The 15,500-nt window shown below is 34.1% G+C and overlaps 1 protein-coding gene across 1 annotated transcript; it reads right to left on the bottom strand.

Annotated features, from left to right (window-relative positions):
• Window positions 1–7,631: 7,631 nt before the first annotated feature.
• prkab1a (protein kinase, AMP-activated, beta 1 non-catalytic subunit, a) lies at window positions 7,632–14,919 on the bottom strand. Its single transcript, XM_016518886.1, has 8 exons — window positions 14,772–14,919; window positions 13,207–13,421; window positions 12,965–13,134; window positions 10,566–10,659; window positions 10,373–10,487; window positions 10,089–10,222; window positions 8,472–8,540; window positions 7,632–8,380 (listed from the first exon to the last, which is right to left on the bottom strand). The coding sequence occupies exons 2-8, from the start codon at window positions 13,351–13,353 to the stop codon at window positions 8,303–8,305; spliced, it is 807 nt and encodes a 268-aa protein (XP_016374372.1). The 5' UTR covers window positions 13,354–13,421; window positions 14,772–14,919; the 3' UTR covers window positions 7,632–8,302.
• Window positions 14,920–15,500: the final 581 nt, after the last annotated feature.

The raw sequence follows: 15,500 nt of genomic DNA, 5'->3' as shown, positions 1-15,500 counted from the left end.
ACAACGGTGCGTTGTTACAATATAATCAAACCAAGTTTATAATGTCAATAAAGTGGAACATACCAACAGAATGACTCATAACAATTATTTTCAAACTGAGAGGTTAAAGTATACATGTTTAATTTTTTGAAGTGATCCTAACCTAATATAGATATTTTTGCACCATCTTGCAATATTAAAGAAGGTATTCGTTTAGATTTTTTTTTTATTATTATTATTCAAACTGTTCAGAGAAAGTTGCATAGATTTTGGTATCGTAATCAACATATTTAAATCAACTACTGATTGTAACTAGCACTCATAAATCTTTAAAGAAAAGAAAAACATACCACAGTCTGTCAGCTCATTTAGAGATTTATGATTTCCCCCCTCCGGACAGAAGAATTCATGTTGCTTTTCTAAGCAGATGTCTTATGGGAGAATAACTCCAAACAAATGTTAAATGAGTTCATGACATGTTACTGTCAACATGAACTCAAGCATACTTCCCTCCAAGTTCTCAAGAATCTTTCACTCAATTACAAAAACAGCCTCAGCTGTATTTTCAATAATAATCAGAAATCAGACTGGTTAACTGCTGCTTTCTTCCACACAATTTAAATATAAACATAATATAAGTTAGTTTAGAATTTTGTTTAGTTTAAAATATATTTGTCATTTTTGTTTTTGCAAGTATAAACAATTAAATCAGACCTTTAATAGAATCTTTGTTTACATTAATCATTACTTTGATTAAATGAAATTACTACGTACATTATTTTCTTCAGTGTAGGCCTAAATATTGCATCAGATTGTAAACAGTACTTAAAACATGTGGGTAAAGTTGATTATAGCGTCTCCTAGTGGTTAACTTTTAAATTATAATATTTAAGAAGGAACCTGAGAACTTGTTAACCTTGTTCACAAACGAACTCAAAGTCCACTAAATATATCTGAAGAAATTTCTTTAAAGACTGCTAAAAAAAAGGGAGCCAGGATTCTTGCTGGTTGGTATTTCACTCACTGAAATGCAAATCAATTTCTAACCTTTATATAATGTGTTTTTTCTGGATTTTTTTATGTTTGATATTCTGTCTCTGTCTGTTAAAATAAACCTACCATAAAAATGACAGACCCTTCATTTCTTTATAAGTGGCCAAACTTACAAAATCAGCAGGGGATCAAATAAATATTTTCCCCACTAAGAAAGAGAGAGAGAGAGAGAGAGAGATGAATAAAAATAGCAATATAATTGCATTGTAGTAATTATAATTTGTATAAGTATATGTACAGTGTGTATGTGTGTATACTGTACATACATAAATACAATAACTTTCATATTTTTATTTTATAAAATATATTTTATAATAAAATTTTGCTTATTTAAAATTGATACAATTTTAAATTATGAAATCAAAATTACAAAAAAAATATATAATTTTTAACGTATATGTGTGTGTGTGTGTGTGTGTGTGGGCTAATTACTATAGCTTTTTAGAAGAGAGAAAGAGAGAGAGAGATTAATAAAAAAAACAATACAGTTACTATATATATTGTAACTATCATTTTTTAGAACTTAAAAAACTTATGCATTTATGCAGTACATATGCTGTGTATATATACATCTATTTTAGACAGAGAGATAAAAATTACTTTAAAATAATTGATACAATTTTTTAAATACATTTTTGAAATAAATTAATACTTTTATTCTGCTAGGATGCATTAAATTGATCAATAAATACCATATTATATATACAAAGCAAGGACTTTGTCATACTTGCCCGTGGCCAAACTGAAGGAGAGTCACATGAGTCAGAGACGGTTTTTAGAATGATTTTAGAATGAAAGACAGATTTTTCCTCTCTGATATATTTGCCTCACCTTCTCCTTTTGTTATGGCATGGTATCAATTCTATATTCTGTCTGTTCACCCTGCTTTGGAATGCCACTGACGCAGTTAGAAAGGTTATTCATAAATTCAAATTTTTTTTAAGGTCAGGACATTTACTTCTGGACAGTACGCTAATGCATGCTAAATGGTATAAAATCGGGTACTATGCAAGCTTGCACACAATTTAAATATAAACATAATATAAGTTAGTTTAGAATTTTGTTTAGTTTAAAATATATTTGTCATTTTTGTTTTTGCAAGTATAAACAATTAAATCAGACCTTTAATAGAATCTTTGTTTACATTAATCATTACTTTGATTAAATGAAATTACTACGTACATTATTTTCTTCAGTGTAGGCCTAAATATTGCATCAGATTGTAAACAGTACTTAAAACATGTGGGTAAAGTTGATGCGTGCGTCTCCTAGTGGTTAACTTTTAAATTATAATATTTAAGAAGGAACCTGAGAACTTGTTAACCTTGTTCACAAACGAACTCAAAGTCCACTAAATATATCTGAAGAAATTTCTTTAAAGACTGCTAAAAAAAAAAAACAGCAAGCAAAATCTAAACAGGAATTTTACCAGTTATCTATTCTAGACATTGACCGACATATGGTTCATCCACTGACCTACTAAACTGATTTTAAATCCTCAAGTGAGACCTCAAAAAATACAAACTTTAAATGACTCACAAATGTCTACAAGTACATTATGTCCTTGGCAAACACTTTCACTTCTGCAAATTTGACCTGCAGTACAGCATTGCAAGAACCATAATTTAAAACGTCTGGAAACAAAAGGTTTGAATGTTCAGGAATCCAAACATTCCTGCTGATCTTTGACGTCTGCAGTTGTTTCTTCTCTAGGGCCTTTCAAGACAACAATTGCATGCCTTTGTGGCCTTAGAATGTGTTGCAATGTGTCCAGATTAGCCGTTAAACCTCAAGCAGTCTTTATTGAATAATTAGGGCTACAGTTTGTCCTTTGTCTTCGGTTCTTAGAAAATAGAGGACAAGGACATCTATATTCAGGTTATTCTGTGTGGTGTTCAAGCAGGTGACGGGAGGAAGTCTGGTACACTGGTCCCAAAAATGTTGTGTATAAATCATGTATAGTGGTGAGGAACAATATTTTTGAACAATATTTGAAATATCCCAAAAGCAAGGTTCATCAGATAATAAAAGTGAAAGCATTTAACCAACAGATCGAGTGTGACATGGATTTTTTTTTTTTTACCATGAGCACAAAGTATTGATTGTTTGTAAAAGAAACGTTTAACAGCATATGAATCAAAAATACATTATTTAATGGCACACTACCAGTCAAAAGTTTGGATACATTTAACTACATTTATAAGGTATTTCTCATTATTTTAGCAACCTTTTGATATAAAAGCTATGCTTATGCGCTAGAAGCGAAATATATAATTTGGAGACAAATATTCTAGTATATATTTTGCAACATACACAAACTTTTTTCTTTTCTTTTTTTATTTAAATTGCTTAATGTATTTCTTTATTAATTGATTGTATTAAATTTTTAGTAACACAAGTAGTTAAAATCATTTCATGATGCATAGCATTAACTATGAGCAATACATTTGTTAACAAACATGAACTAGCAATTAACAATTGTACTTTTATTAACTTTCTTTGACAAAGATGAATAAATATTTAAATTAAATTAACTAACATTAATAAATGCATCAAATGTGTATTTCATTGTTGGTTTAACTAATGTTACAAATAGAACCTTACCAAATTTTTAATTGTATGTATTTTTTTATTTATAGTATTATTTATTTATTTATTTTAATGTCTTGCATACAAGATATACATTGTTTTTTAGGATTATGATTCTATTTATTGACAACATTTAATTAGTTATTATTAGTATTAGTATTATTTTTAAGCCACATCATTTTTTCCAAAAAAGTCTCTTTACAGCAGTTAAGACATCAAACTTACACAACACAACATAGAATGAATAATGCAACATTCACATGGCCTGGCTGGATGTTTTGCATTGGCACCATTGATCATAAAACCATTAGCGTGCTTTTTAAACTGTAATTTTCATTTCTGAAATACACCTATATTGTAGACCGACCTGTCTGTACTGCACAACCTGCTTCATCAGTGACCTAAAAATGAGTATTTTATATCCATCTCTTGTGCTAATGTTCCAGAGCACTTTATGGCTGTAATTTTCTTAAGCCTTCATATGACTGTGTAATACCATGAGTAACTAACTACTGAGTAATAACAAATTGTTCTCACTTTTTCTGTAATCTAACAACGTGATACTCTAAGTAGGGCAAGACGTGTTGCACCTATACTGCACCTTCTTTCCTGGCTTGTATGTGTTGGACATGTTGTATGGGTGGTCTTGGGTGGACTAGCATTTTTGCATTTCATAACATTGTGATGAACTTGACAGCATCTGTGGAGAAACATGATAAATTGTTGATAAATGCTGCTGCTATTGCTACAATTTATAGACCTCCAAACTCAACTGCAGAATTTCTGTCAGAGCTTTCTGATTTGCTGACTGTGTGTTAAATTTGAAAGAATTCTGATTATTGGTGATTTCAACATACATGTTGATCATAAAGACTGTGCTATGGCCAAGGACTTTTTATCTCTGTTGGACTATTTTAACCTTACACAATTTGTGAATGTTCCTACACATTGTAAAGGTCATTTGCTAGATTTAGTTATGGCAAATTATGTTTTGTGTCAAATTTCTCTGCTGTAGATGTTGGTCTTTCTGATCATTCAGCTATCTTTTTTTTAACTTGGAGGTACCATATCCTTCAAGGCCTGTTCCACGTACTGTCTCTTTCCGTAAATGGAAATCAATTGACCCTTCTGTTTTTGCTAATTCGATTATCTCTTGCTTAGATGGTTTGTCTTCTGTCCCCTCTGAGCATACTTTTTTTTTTTTTTACAATACCTTGCTGCCAATTTGGACATATTTGCTCCTATTAAAACACGCAATGTCTCTTTTGTACATACAGCTCCCTGGTATAACGATGATTTGCATTCAAAGAAGGTGGAATGTCACAAACTGGAGCGTGAGTGGCGTTTTTCTGGTACACCCTTTTCAAATTTTTTCGTAGTTAATTCTGAGTTTCTTTGTGCACAGGTGTCTCGTATGAAAGCTTCCACTTGCATACTTGGTCCCTTGCCTTCTAGTTTATTTAAATCTTGTTTTGTTTACTTGTGCCCTGCTGTTCTCACAATAATAAATTATTCCTTGTACCCTGGTGTTGTGCCAAAACCACTTAAAACTGCTGCTGTCACTCCTGTATTAAAAAAGCAAAACCGTGATTTGAACAATCTCTGCAACTTTTGTCCAATTTCACATCTTCCATTTATAGCTAAAATTTTGGAGGGTGTTGTTACGTCTCAATTTCATGACCATTTAATGGTTAATAATCTGTTTGAGCCCCTTCAATCTGGGTTTAGGAAACTGCATAGCACTGAAACAGCCTTGGTTAAAGTTATTAATGACTTACTATTAGCTTCTGATTCTGGCTCTCTGTCGATTCTCATCCTACTCTATCTTAGTTCAGACTTTGACACTGTTGACCATTTGCTTTTACTTAAAGGGGTCATATGATGCTGCTAAAAAGAACATTATTTTGTGTATTTGATGTAATGAAATGTGTTTATGCAGTTTAAGGTTCAACAAACACATTATTTTCCACATACTGTACATTGTTTCTCCTCTATGCCCCTCCTTTCTGGAACACGTTGATGTTTACAAAGCTCATCCTTTTATAAAGAATATCTCTTTGGATTTGAGACTTTAGTCTTTGCAACTTTACATATCTTCTTTATGCACCAAGAGCTTGTAACACTCCAAAGAGAAAGGAAAAATTGAAATCGCATCAAATGACCCCTTTAACCTACTGGAAACGGTCTTTGGTGTATCTGGGACTGCCCTAGACTGGTTTAGGTCTTATTTTACGGATCAGTCAGTTTGTTTTTATGGATGGTTCCAGATCTGAGGTGGGTCCTGTTTCTACTGGTGTCCCACAGGGCAGTTCTTGGTCTCTTGCTCTTTAGCATCTATATCTACACTCTCTTGGTCAACTATTAAGATCCCTTAACCTCAGCTATCACTTCTATGATGATGACACACAGATGGATCTATATACATTCTAAACCTGGTCAATTTGTGGATGTTTCTCATCTTTCCAACTGTATTTCTGAGATTAAGTTGTAGATGTCTACCAATTATCTGTCTAAGTAGCTCTAAAACTGAAGTAATGGTCCTTGACTCTCCCCACCAACTGCATAATGCTGCTTCCATAGATCTATCAGTTGATGGTGTTGCCCTAGAGCTACAAACTAAACTAAATAATCTTGGTGTCATCTTTGATGCCACCCTGTCATTTGAGCCTTTTGTACAGAACATGGTTAAGACCTCCTTTTTTGATCTTAGAAATATTGCACACATTCGGCCTATGTTGCCCTTTTCTGTTGCTGAAAGATTGATTAACTATTTTTTCTCACAAATTGATTACTGCAATGCTCTCCTTGTTGGAGTGTCTAAATCCTCTCTTTACAAATTGCAATACCAGCAGAATTCAGCAGCTAGAATTCTAACTGGGGCTAGGGTTGGTGATCATATAACCCCTATCTTGGATACGTTACATTAGCTCCCTATTAGGTACCGTATAGATTTTAAAATCCTAATGCTCTGCATGATCTCGCTCCGCAGTATCTGGCCGATCTTTGAACACCTTACAAGCCAAATCGCAATTTACAATCTTCTCAACGGGGTCTCTTGGCTGTTCCTAAAACACGGCTTCGCTCTAGGGGTGACATGGCCTTCTCATTTTATGCTCCAAAACTGCGGAATTCTCTCCCAGCTGACATTAGGGATTCAAATTCTTTAGATATTTTTGAAACTTCTCTTAAACATTTTTATTCAGGATTGCTTATATTTGATTAGTTTTCTATTGTGTTGTTCTTTATCTATCGTTTATATTTACTGTGTATTGTCTTATATTGTTATATTTGCCTTTGTGTAAAGCTTTTATATAAAGCTCCTTGAGAAAGCAACTTTTAAAGGCGCTATATTGTTAGCCTGCTTATTAGCCAGTTAGCATTAGCCAGCGGTTTACACAATAACCGATTAAGCCTAATAATCCTTCAAAGTCAAGATGATCCTGTGAGGTATTACTATAATTCTCAAAATCATCATGGACAGAGATAATATACGGCAGCCCTGAGGTATTTCCACACATCTCGACCAGTTAAAATGCATTAATTGTAGTATTAGGAACCAATATCATGTATATATCAAGTACAACTAATTTTAATCAACTGATTTCAAGGTAATTTTTAGTGGATGCATGTAGTCAGTTCGCCCAGGTGTAGTTAATCATCTTCTACTAACATTTGACAACCAGAAGTGCCTAAATACTTTAATTTTTGGTTTGAACACTTTTCAGACCCCTGCTTTTACATATGATTCAGATGAAACACATGCACTCAAAAGAGATCTTCTATCAGCTTTCATATGGTTTAAACAATGATAAATCCATGACAACTATTATATGCCAACACAACTAAATAAATATTCAAGGGCGATATCATGGTCTACCTGCACATAATATCCTGATGATTTCAAAATATCAAGATGTTTTTCCAATATTTTTGAAGGTCCCGAAATTTTGAATATGCTGCTTACCCATAATGTCCAAGGAACAAAACTAAAAACAAAACTTAAATGGGGTGAATCATTTATTCAGTGATATTTAATTAAGATATTAAGAGTTACATCAAGTCAAGACTTTTGCTATATTTATTTTGTACTGTTCTAATAAAAATGCAGAAGATAAAAAATAAATAAATAAAAACAATGGATTAAAAATATTAACTTTTTTCATGAAATTGAAAAAGTGGATTAGTTTCTCGAGTGAAACAAAGTTTCTTAAACCCTTCAGTTTTTATATATTTGGCCCCAAACACAAACTGCTGGTAAATGGCCTTTTTCTGACCGATAAATGGCTGAAATGTCATTATGCTACCTAATAATATATTAATATTTATCTACACACACATTTAATAATTTAAACACTAAATTAAACAAACATGTCAAGCTCTATTTACACTCATTTTTCACATTCAACAGCACATCTCTTCCTTCTATGCCCTATATTGGTTTAGATTCAGTCGATTTGAACAGTGTTTAAAAAGTGTACCAACCTCAAAAATAGTACATATGTGCTTAACTGTCCTGTAAATCTAAGCTATTTCTATGTTTCTGATTAGTTTATACCCAAAAAGGTGGTATTTACCTCTAAAGCGCATCTCTGTACATCCCGATTTACAGTAATACATACTATATAAAACAGCCAAGCAAGACAGAAGTCATGTACGTTGAGTGTTGAAATGGTCATGTTTCTCAGATTGGCTTGTACAGCACGGTTGTGACATATTTCTTCTTATACCGATGTGTGGCACTCAGAACCATTACGCCGTCCTGTCAGAAAGCCGGAGAAGATACAGTCATCAGAACAGACTTGAAATCAATAGCAGTTGATCTCACAGAGCTCTTTAAGTTGGTTTCTTACCTTAATGGACAGAGCGTACAGGTGATTAAGCATGACGTGATTGGGCTCAGGGAGCAAAGCTGGATCACACTGTTAGGAAACAAGAGCGTCTTTCCATTAACCTGAACTCATTTCGATTGACAGCATCTATTTTGGGCCTTACAATGTAATTATGCAAATGAAACGCTCTAAGTAATAATTGTAAAAATAAACTTAAAACAATTATTCTATTTAGATTAGGGCTCCCAATCTGGGTGTCTCTGCCCCCAAAAGGGGTCATGCAGACAGATTTATTTTATAGATTTTAATTTATGCTCATATAAAATGGTAGTTTATTGCGGAGGGAAAAAAGTGTTTCCACTTTGTGGCAAGCTACATTTTGTGACTTTTTTCATATAAATTTTCAATAACTTTTTAAATAACGCAAATTTAAATCAATTCACTAATGAATCAGATGACTGTGATCAACTGGTAACGAGTCAACCCATTACCTTAAAAACAAACCACTCAAAAGAATGACTCACTCAATTTTTTGGGGGAAAGTTTTACTCTATAAAAGAGCAGCATTATTTAATAGAATACATTATATAATAACAGATTAGAATAATAGATTATATATTTTAGAGCAAAGCAGAACTATACAAGTTCATAATATTATAGATTCTAAAGTTGTATTGATTCTTAAGTAAAGTACAATTGTGTTTAACATAATAAAAAATATATATATTTTTTTTTTTATTACTTTTCTATCAATTTTCCAATGAAATACAACCCACTCAAAAGAATGACTCACTCAATTTTTTGGGGGAAAGTTTTACTCTATAAAAGAGCAGCATTATTTAATAGAATACATTATATAATAACAGATTAGAATAATAGATTATATATTTTAGAGCAAAGCAGAACTATACAAGTTCATAATATTATAGATTCTAAAGTTGTATTGATTCTTAAGTAAAGTACAATTGTGTTTAACATAATAAAAAAAATATATATATTTTTTTTATTACTTTTCTATCAATTTTCCAATGAAATACAACTATAAATATGTTTCCCCTAAATTCCATTTTATTGGAATTTCTTCAGTTCTTTGTCGTCTGTTTTCCTGATTTTTCTAGACTCGGTATTATTAAATGCAAATTAATTAATACAACTTGACACTTTGATTTAATAATCTGCTGCACAAATGCACTTTTGCGCATAAACTGGGTTAAAAAAAACTTTTGATTGTGACATTTCATAAAAGTTGCATTATTATTATTATTACTATACTATTATTATTTTAAGAAGTACATTTTACTACACAGTAATACATTTCTCATCATTATTTTTTTTAAGTTAAACCAAACTTTTATTTTGGTGGTTTGTAGTTGTAGAACTTAATCTGGAATGTCCTCATATAGTGAGATTTTTTTTATTAACTGTAAAACCTTACTTTTGATATATAAATTCTGTGACATTCCACGTTTTATAGTAAATTCCATTTTTATAACTTAATTCCACAATTCCATCTGCATTTTGCGCATTGGGGAACTGATATGGTACAGTATGGAATCAACTCATTTCATAAAATGATAAAATGACAATCAAACCTGTCATAATCACAGCCTGAATGCGATGTCTTTTGTAGATACTCACAGAGATGCCTGTGTCCTTATTGAGGATGACCTGTAGGAGATGAGGGGGTAGAATGGGTGGAGATTTGAACTTCTCCTCCTGTTTGGGTACATAAGCGTCCTGATGGTACAGCCCAGGAGGAGAGCTGGACAGGTCTATAATCAATAAAAACAATGTGTCACAACAACCCATGACTGACTGGACAATCCACTTCTGCGTAATCCTAAGTTATGTAGCAGATCATTTTCAGATTCTTATAATTAAATGGCTGTAAAGAAGATGAGAAGATGGTTGGTTGCGTTAACCTGACATGTCAGAGCATTTCTGTGAATCCACCATGAGTGCATCGAACACCTCAAAGTCTGTCTTCTTCACCTGGATGAAGTTGTTGACTGTGCCGAGCTGGTTGGTCACCACAGGCTAAAGAGAAGAAAAGGTCAGTGTTGTGTTGGTTTCAAAGTACTAATGGAGGCTGATGATGATTGATGACTCTATTACCTCTGTTGGGTCATGTGTCCACTGTCCATCCACAAAAAACTTATACTGGTGCTCACCTTCAGGCAAATCCACAATCGCCACAAAGTTGTTTTGACTGTTGAAGAAACAGGTACAATTTTATGTTAAATGACCTGGATTTGAGGTTTATCTTAAAGATATCAGTAGAATAACTTTAGCACAAGACTTATGTACCAGTGCTACATTAGAATTATTTATATACTATTATATTTTTATCAATATTTCAAATTAACTTTCATTTTATCCCATCAGTTTTCATTTTAATCTCAGTAACATTTTTATTAATTTATTTTTATTACTATTTCATTGGGCTGTCAATTTAACACATTAATTAGGTGTGATTAATTATGGAAATAATGATGCATTCGAATTATTAACATATTTAAAGTAACAAATAACAATAATGACTTCAAATTATCTTTTGGGGGGTAATTTCTCAACCCAAACAGATGTGTGACTGATTAGTGATTAATATGTAAGGAATAATTGACTCTGGTCCGTTGAATAATTCCAAAATAATGCACACCCAATGTGGTGATGCCGTTACACCTCGGGTGTGCATTATTTTCTAATAATTCAATGGACCAGAGTCAATTATTCCGCTTATACTATGCTATGGTTATCACACCTCAAATATTGTTCAGATGTTGTATTTCAAGACATTCATCAGGTTTTTGTACCCAAAACGCTCTTGTGTGTGGGATTAATTTCTTACGCATCTCATCCCACACCTCCATTGCTAATTCCAAAACATCACTTTTGAGCTAGTAACAGAGGCTTGAGCCATTAAAGGGGTCATCGGATGCAAAATTCACTTTACAAGTTATTTGAACATAAATGTGTGTCGGAAGTGTGTGTACACTTCCATTCTATAATAATAAAAATCCACCCAGTGGTTTTTTTTTAATCCCTATTTTAAAATCCCCTTTCTCAAATCAGGCTGTTCTGAGATTCCTGTCAGAATGACGTAGTTCTGCACAGGCCCCTCCCACGATAGTTGATTGACACTAGCGTCTTACCTTAGACCCGCCCTGAGTGAGCTGTCATCAGTCCGCCATTGTGTCGACTCCGGCGCAGGGGAAGACAAGAATGTCTCCGATTAAGCGATTGAGGTGTTTTGTTGCTGGATGTAATAATGAACATAGCAGTCATCATTTACTCCCGACATCTGAGCCGCTGAAGACTTTTAACGTTAAAGAGGATTAACTTTTGAAGGGAATGCGCCTAGCAAGTAAACGTAAACAGTACTGCTCGTCACCCCACAGAAGAGAGGGGCGGGGTGAGCAGAGCTCATTAGCATTTAAAGCATCATGGACTAGAATGGCTTGCTGAAAGCAGAGCTGTTTTTGACAGGGTAAAAAAGGTGTTTTTTACACTACCATTGAGAAATTTTAACCAAAGTATGTTATAGACTTTTCATTAAGACCCTAAAGAATCATATCAACTTGTGGAAAATGGGCATCCTATGACCCCTTTAACAGCAGACTAATGCAGTTATTAATGAAGTTATGAGAGAGAGAGAGAGAGGGAGAGAGATTAAGCGTGTGTGAATTACCTCTGTGAGTTTCTCTCAACAGTGTTCGGCAGCAGCATCTTTACTAACAGCGAAACTGCAAGTTCATCATCTTCATCTCAGCGCCGTTATTAGTGAGAAATGTCATGTAGCTTTTAAGTTGCTGAAGTATTTTACTGATAAAATGATCAGAGCAGCGCTGACAACACGTTTCTGTGCGGGTGTATGTGTCCGTGTGTACGTTTCTAAGGGAGAGAGAGTGGGAGAAATAGAGTATGTGCTTTCCGTACATAATAAAACGTAATTTTGTGGCAAAAACATGGAAATAATTTGTCGTTTTTATCCTATTGTTTACTACATTTATTTGCTTGGCCAGTGTCGCTGTGGGTTTTGGTTCTTTTGCGGTTTTAGGCTGTAAGAACCTTTGAAATAACTGAAATCATATGGCGACGTGATCTGGACATGTAATGCGGTCAAGACCTGACTGGAACTACTTTAGCCGTGTGTTTCCCTGAAAATAACTGCACACCTTAGAACGTCCGTCAGCCAATCAGATTCCAGCATTCCACAGTGCTGTAGTATAAGATTAATTAGCTAATCTGCACATCAAGTAATTAATGAGATTTTAAAATGTAATCGCTTGACAGCCATGCTATTTAGGTTTAGGATTATCTATTGTTATTTATTTTATTTTTACTTCAGTTTTATTTTTTATTTATTTGCGGTTAGTAATTTTAGTGCTTCAACTGTTGCCAAAACAACATTTTTAATTTTCTTTTTTTTTTTTTTCTTCTAATTTTCATATTTTACTTCATTTCAATTAAGAAAAATGTTGTAATAGTTTCCGTAAATGTTAACTCTTACATACCTCCTTATCAAAGGAATCTTATTGGTCCAATTATTAAAAGAGCCAGAAATATAGACTTCCTTTCCAGCTCCTGTCCACCGAAATACAGTGGGTCGATCTAGAATTAGAACCTTTTCATTGGTCTCCAGGTCTGGTCTCCAGTCGATGAATTCCTCTTTTTCTAATGGTGCCTAACAGAAAAGACAGAACACATTATCATCCTATTCTTCATAAATGAACAGATAATGTGAAGCAACACACACTTTGATGTCCACCCCATGAAAAATATCAGCATCCTCTGGGCTGTCCATCAGGATTTTAGGACGATCTCCTTCCTTGGTTCCTCGACTATCCCTTCTGTGGGCCTTTTCCTGGCCCATGCCGGCCCTTTCACTGCTTGTGTTCCCCATAGTGCTCCTAACAAGCCTTTCCAGAGGTCACACGGGGTGGGTGGCCAGCTGGCTGGGCTTAAAATGATCTGTAACACAAAACAAAATGTGTGGATTACATGGATTTCCAAGCTGTGTTCACTTAACTGACTCTACAGTTGTGAAAGTTCAGCATGATTTTGAACTCACTCTTTATACAAGCTTTCTTTTGCAGTTAATTTAACTTAAAGTACAGACTCCAATGAGTCTGACCCCATTAAATGGTTTGACGAGATGACATTTTTTTTTGCCTTTTAAAACAGGACAATTTAGGTAATGCCACAGCAAAACCATGATTTTGATATTTGCTAACACTGTTGCCAAATACTTTCAATGGAAAGTAGCTAAAGCATGTTGCTAGATGAGTCTCGGAAACTAGATAAGGTTTGTCCAAGAAGACAATAGATTTGTCGCTCTGTTATTTTGTTAAACATCACTAAAAGGGTCTGAAAAGTTGCTAAATCTAGCAAGAAGTTGCTAAGTTGGCAACACTGCTCGCTAACATTAGTCAGTTGCAGATTGTAAATTTGGAACAGGAACATTCCCATTCTATTGGATAGTTTTATTTTACAGATATTGTGTATATGCTTATGAATTCAAGCAATTATAAACATCAAATTTGCAGTAAGTCATTAATATTTCAGGTCCATTTTGCAAGAAGAAAGAATGAATTTGTGGTTGGGTCTTAAGGTGTGCAAGGAATTTTCGGATTTTAAAACATTACACTTAATAAAAGGAAAAAATATATATTTTTGTTTTAATCCAAGTTGATTTAAATTAACAGTTAGAATCGCTGGCCGTCAGGTTATTGTAATATTTGCATACTTAATAGTCTCTCTAACCTAGTTCGTAGTCCAAACTGATACGAAGGGTTTTAGGTCATTTATCTTCAAGCACTGACATTTCTTTCAAACTATGTAAGTCTAATTTACGCTTAAGTTACTCAATAAAACAAGATTTTGAACGCGTTTACAGCTACATTAATTTAACTGCGTGTTTCATGACCTCATGACTTCTGTCTTTTTCCACATGGTTTTAGAAAACCTTACTTACAAGGTCACTTGATCTCAAAGGATGTCTGACAGCCCTAACAGCTTCAAGTATCGTTCTGATATTTAATGCAAACCGATCTATTTGTTTTTAATGGCAGCAGACGCCATCTCAGTTTTAATAAACAGCTTCACAGTAATGTGAAAATGTTGCAATCGCTTTGACTGTGCACCGATGCGAGCGCCGTTATTAATATTATAAACGACCTAATGCTATCGCACACTGTAGCAGTGCCAGCGTTATATAGTTAGCCGCATCGGGCGTTCTTATCGACTGCAAGTGTCACCATTTTTTTCATGTTTGAAATAATCTAATTTCGGTTGCACAGTTTTAATGTTTTAAAGACTTACATGGCCTTTTGCGCAGTACCGTATGAATTCACGACCGCTACTTGTCCTGGATCACAGTTATTTCGTCATTGGGGGGTTTTTTGTTTTTTTTAATTCACATTGCTTATCTTCACAAACTCAACATCCTCGCATCCACTCCGCCCCCCGGGGACTGCATCTCCACTGGGCATGCGCGTCTTCAATTACGCCCGCTAGTGGGAGACCAGCGGCGGTCTGTCTGCGCATGCGCATGTCTTACAACAAACAAACGCTAGGGGGACACCGCGCTATTTATCTATTTTGGAAGCTAAATCTTTATAAAACGATGGCAGGTAGTAATAGAACACCCTATATGGTGAATTCATAAGTGTGCAGCAGTTAACCCATTTTTTTTCTTCCAAGTATGGTCATTTTGTTTGCTTTCACCGCGTTTGACACCAAATGTGCCGATGGAAATATGTGCAGTGTCTATTAATCGCCACTGGATGGAGACATTAAGCCGTCACTCTTCCACTTTTCCAAACGAAAGCGTAGAAGAGATGGTGGTCTCAGGAATTAAATGTACCCCCATGCTCTATTGAAATTGATTTGTCATTTTATTTGAGATCACTTTGTTGTGTTTGTACATTTATTAACAATAATTTCAAGTGGAGCGTGCAGGTAATGTGCACGTACCTGAGTTTTTCGCTGTTAATGCTTTTCCTCAGTCACAGTGTGTCATCAGATTCATTGTGTGTGTCATGCAAAGTG

Source organism: Sinocyclocheilus rhinocerous, unplaced genomic scaffold, assembly GCF_001515625.1.
Source record: "Sinocyclocheilus rhinocerous isolate Xijiao unplaced genomic scaffold, SAMN03320098_v1.1 scaffold688, whole genome shotgun sequence".
Classification (NCBI taxonomy): Eukaryota; Metazoa; Chordata; class Actinopteri; order Cypriniformes; family Cyprinidae; genus Sinocyclocheilus; species Sinocyclocheilus rhinocerous.
Note: the sequence above shows the minus strand (reverse complement) of the source record. Positions and strands in the feature narration are given on the sequence as shown.

What these genes read in the sequence shown, in the direction of transcription:
- prkab1a (XM_016518886.1), bottom strand. Translation starts at nt 13,353, where the DNA reads ATGGGGAACACAAGCAGTGAAAGGGCCGGCATGGGCCAGGAAAAGGCC. An exon ending in AAGATTCCTTTGATAAGGAG is followed by an intron (nt 10,660 to 12,964) that starts GTATGTAAGAGT and finishes TTTCTTCAACAG; the next exon opens with TCAAAACAACTTTGTGGCGA. An exon ending in GGACACATGACCCAACAGAG is followed by an intron (nt 10,488 to 10,565) that starts GTAATAGAGTCA and finishes TCTTCTCTTTAG; the next exon opens with CCTGTGGTGACCAACCAGCT.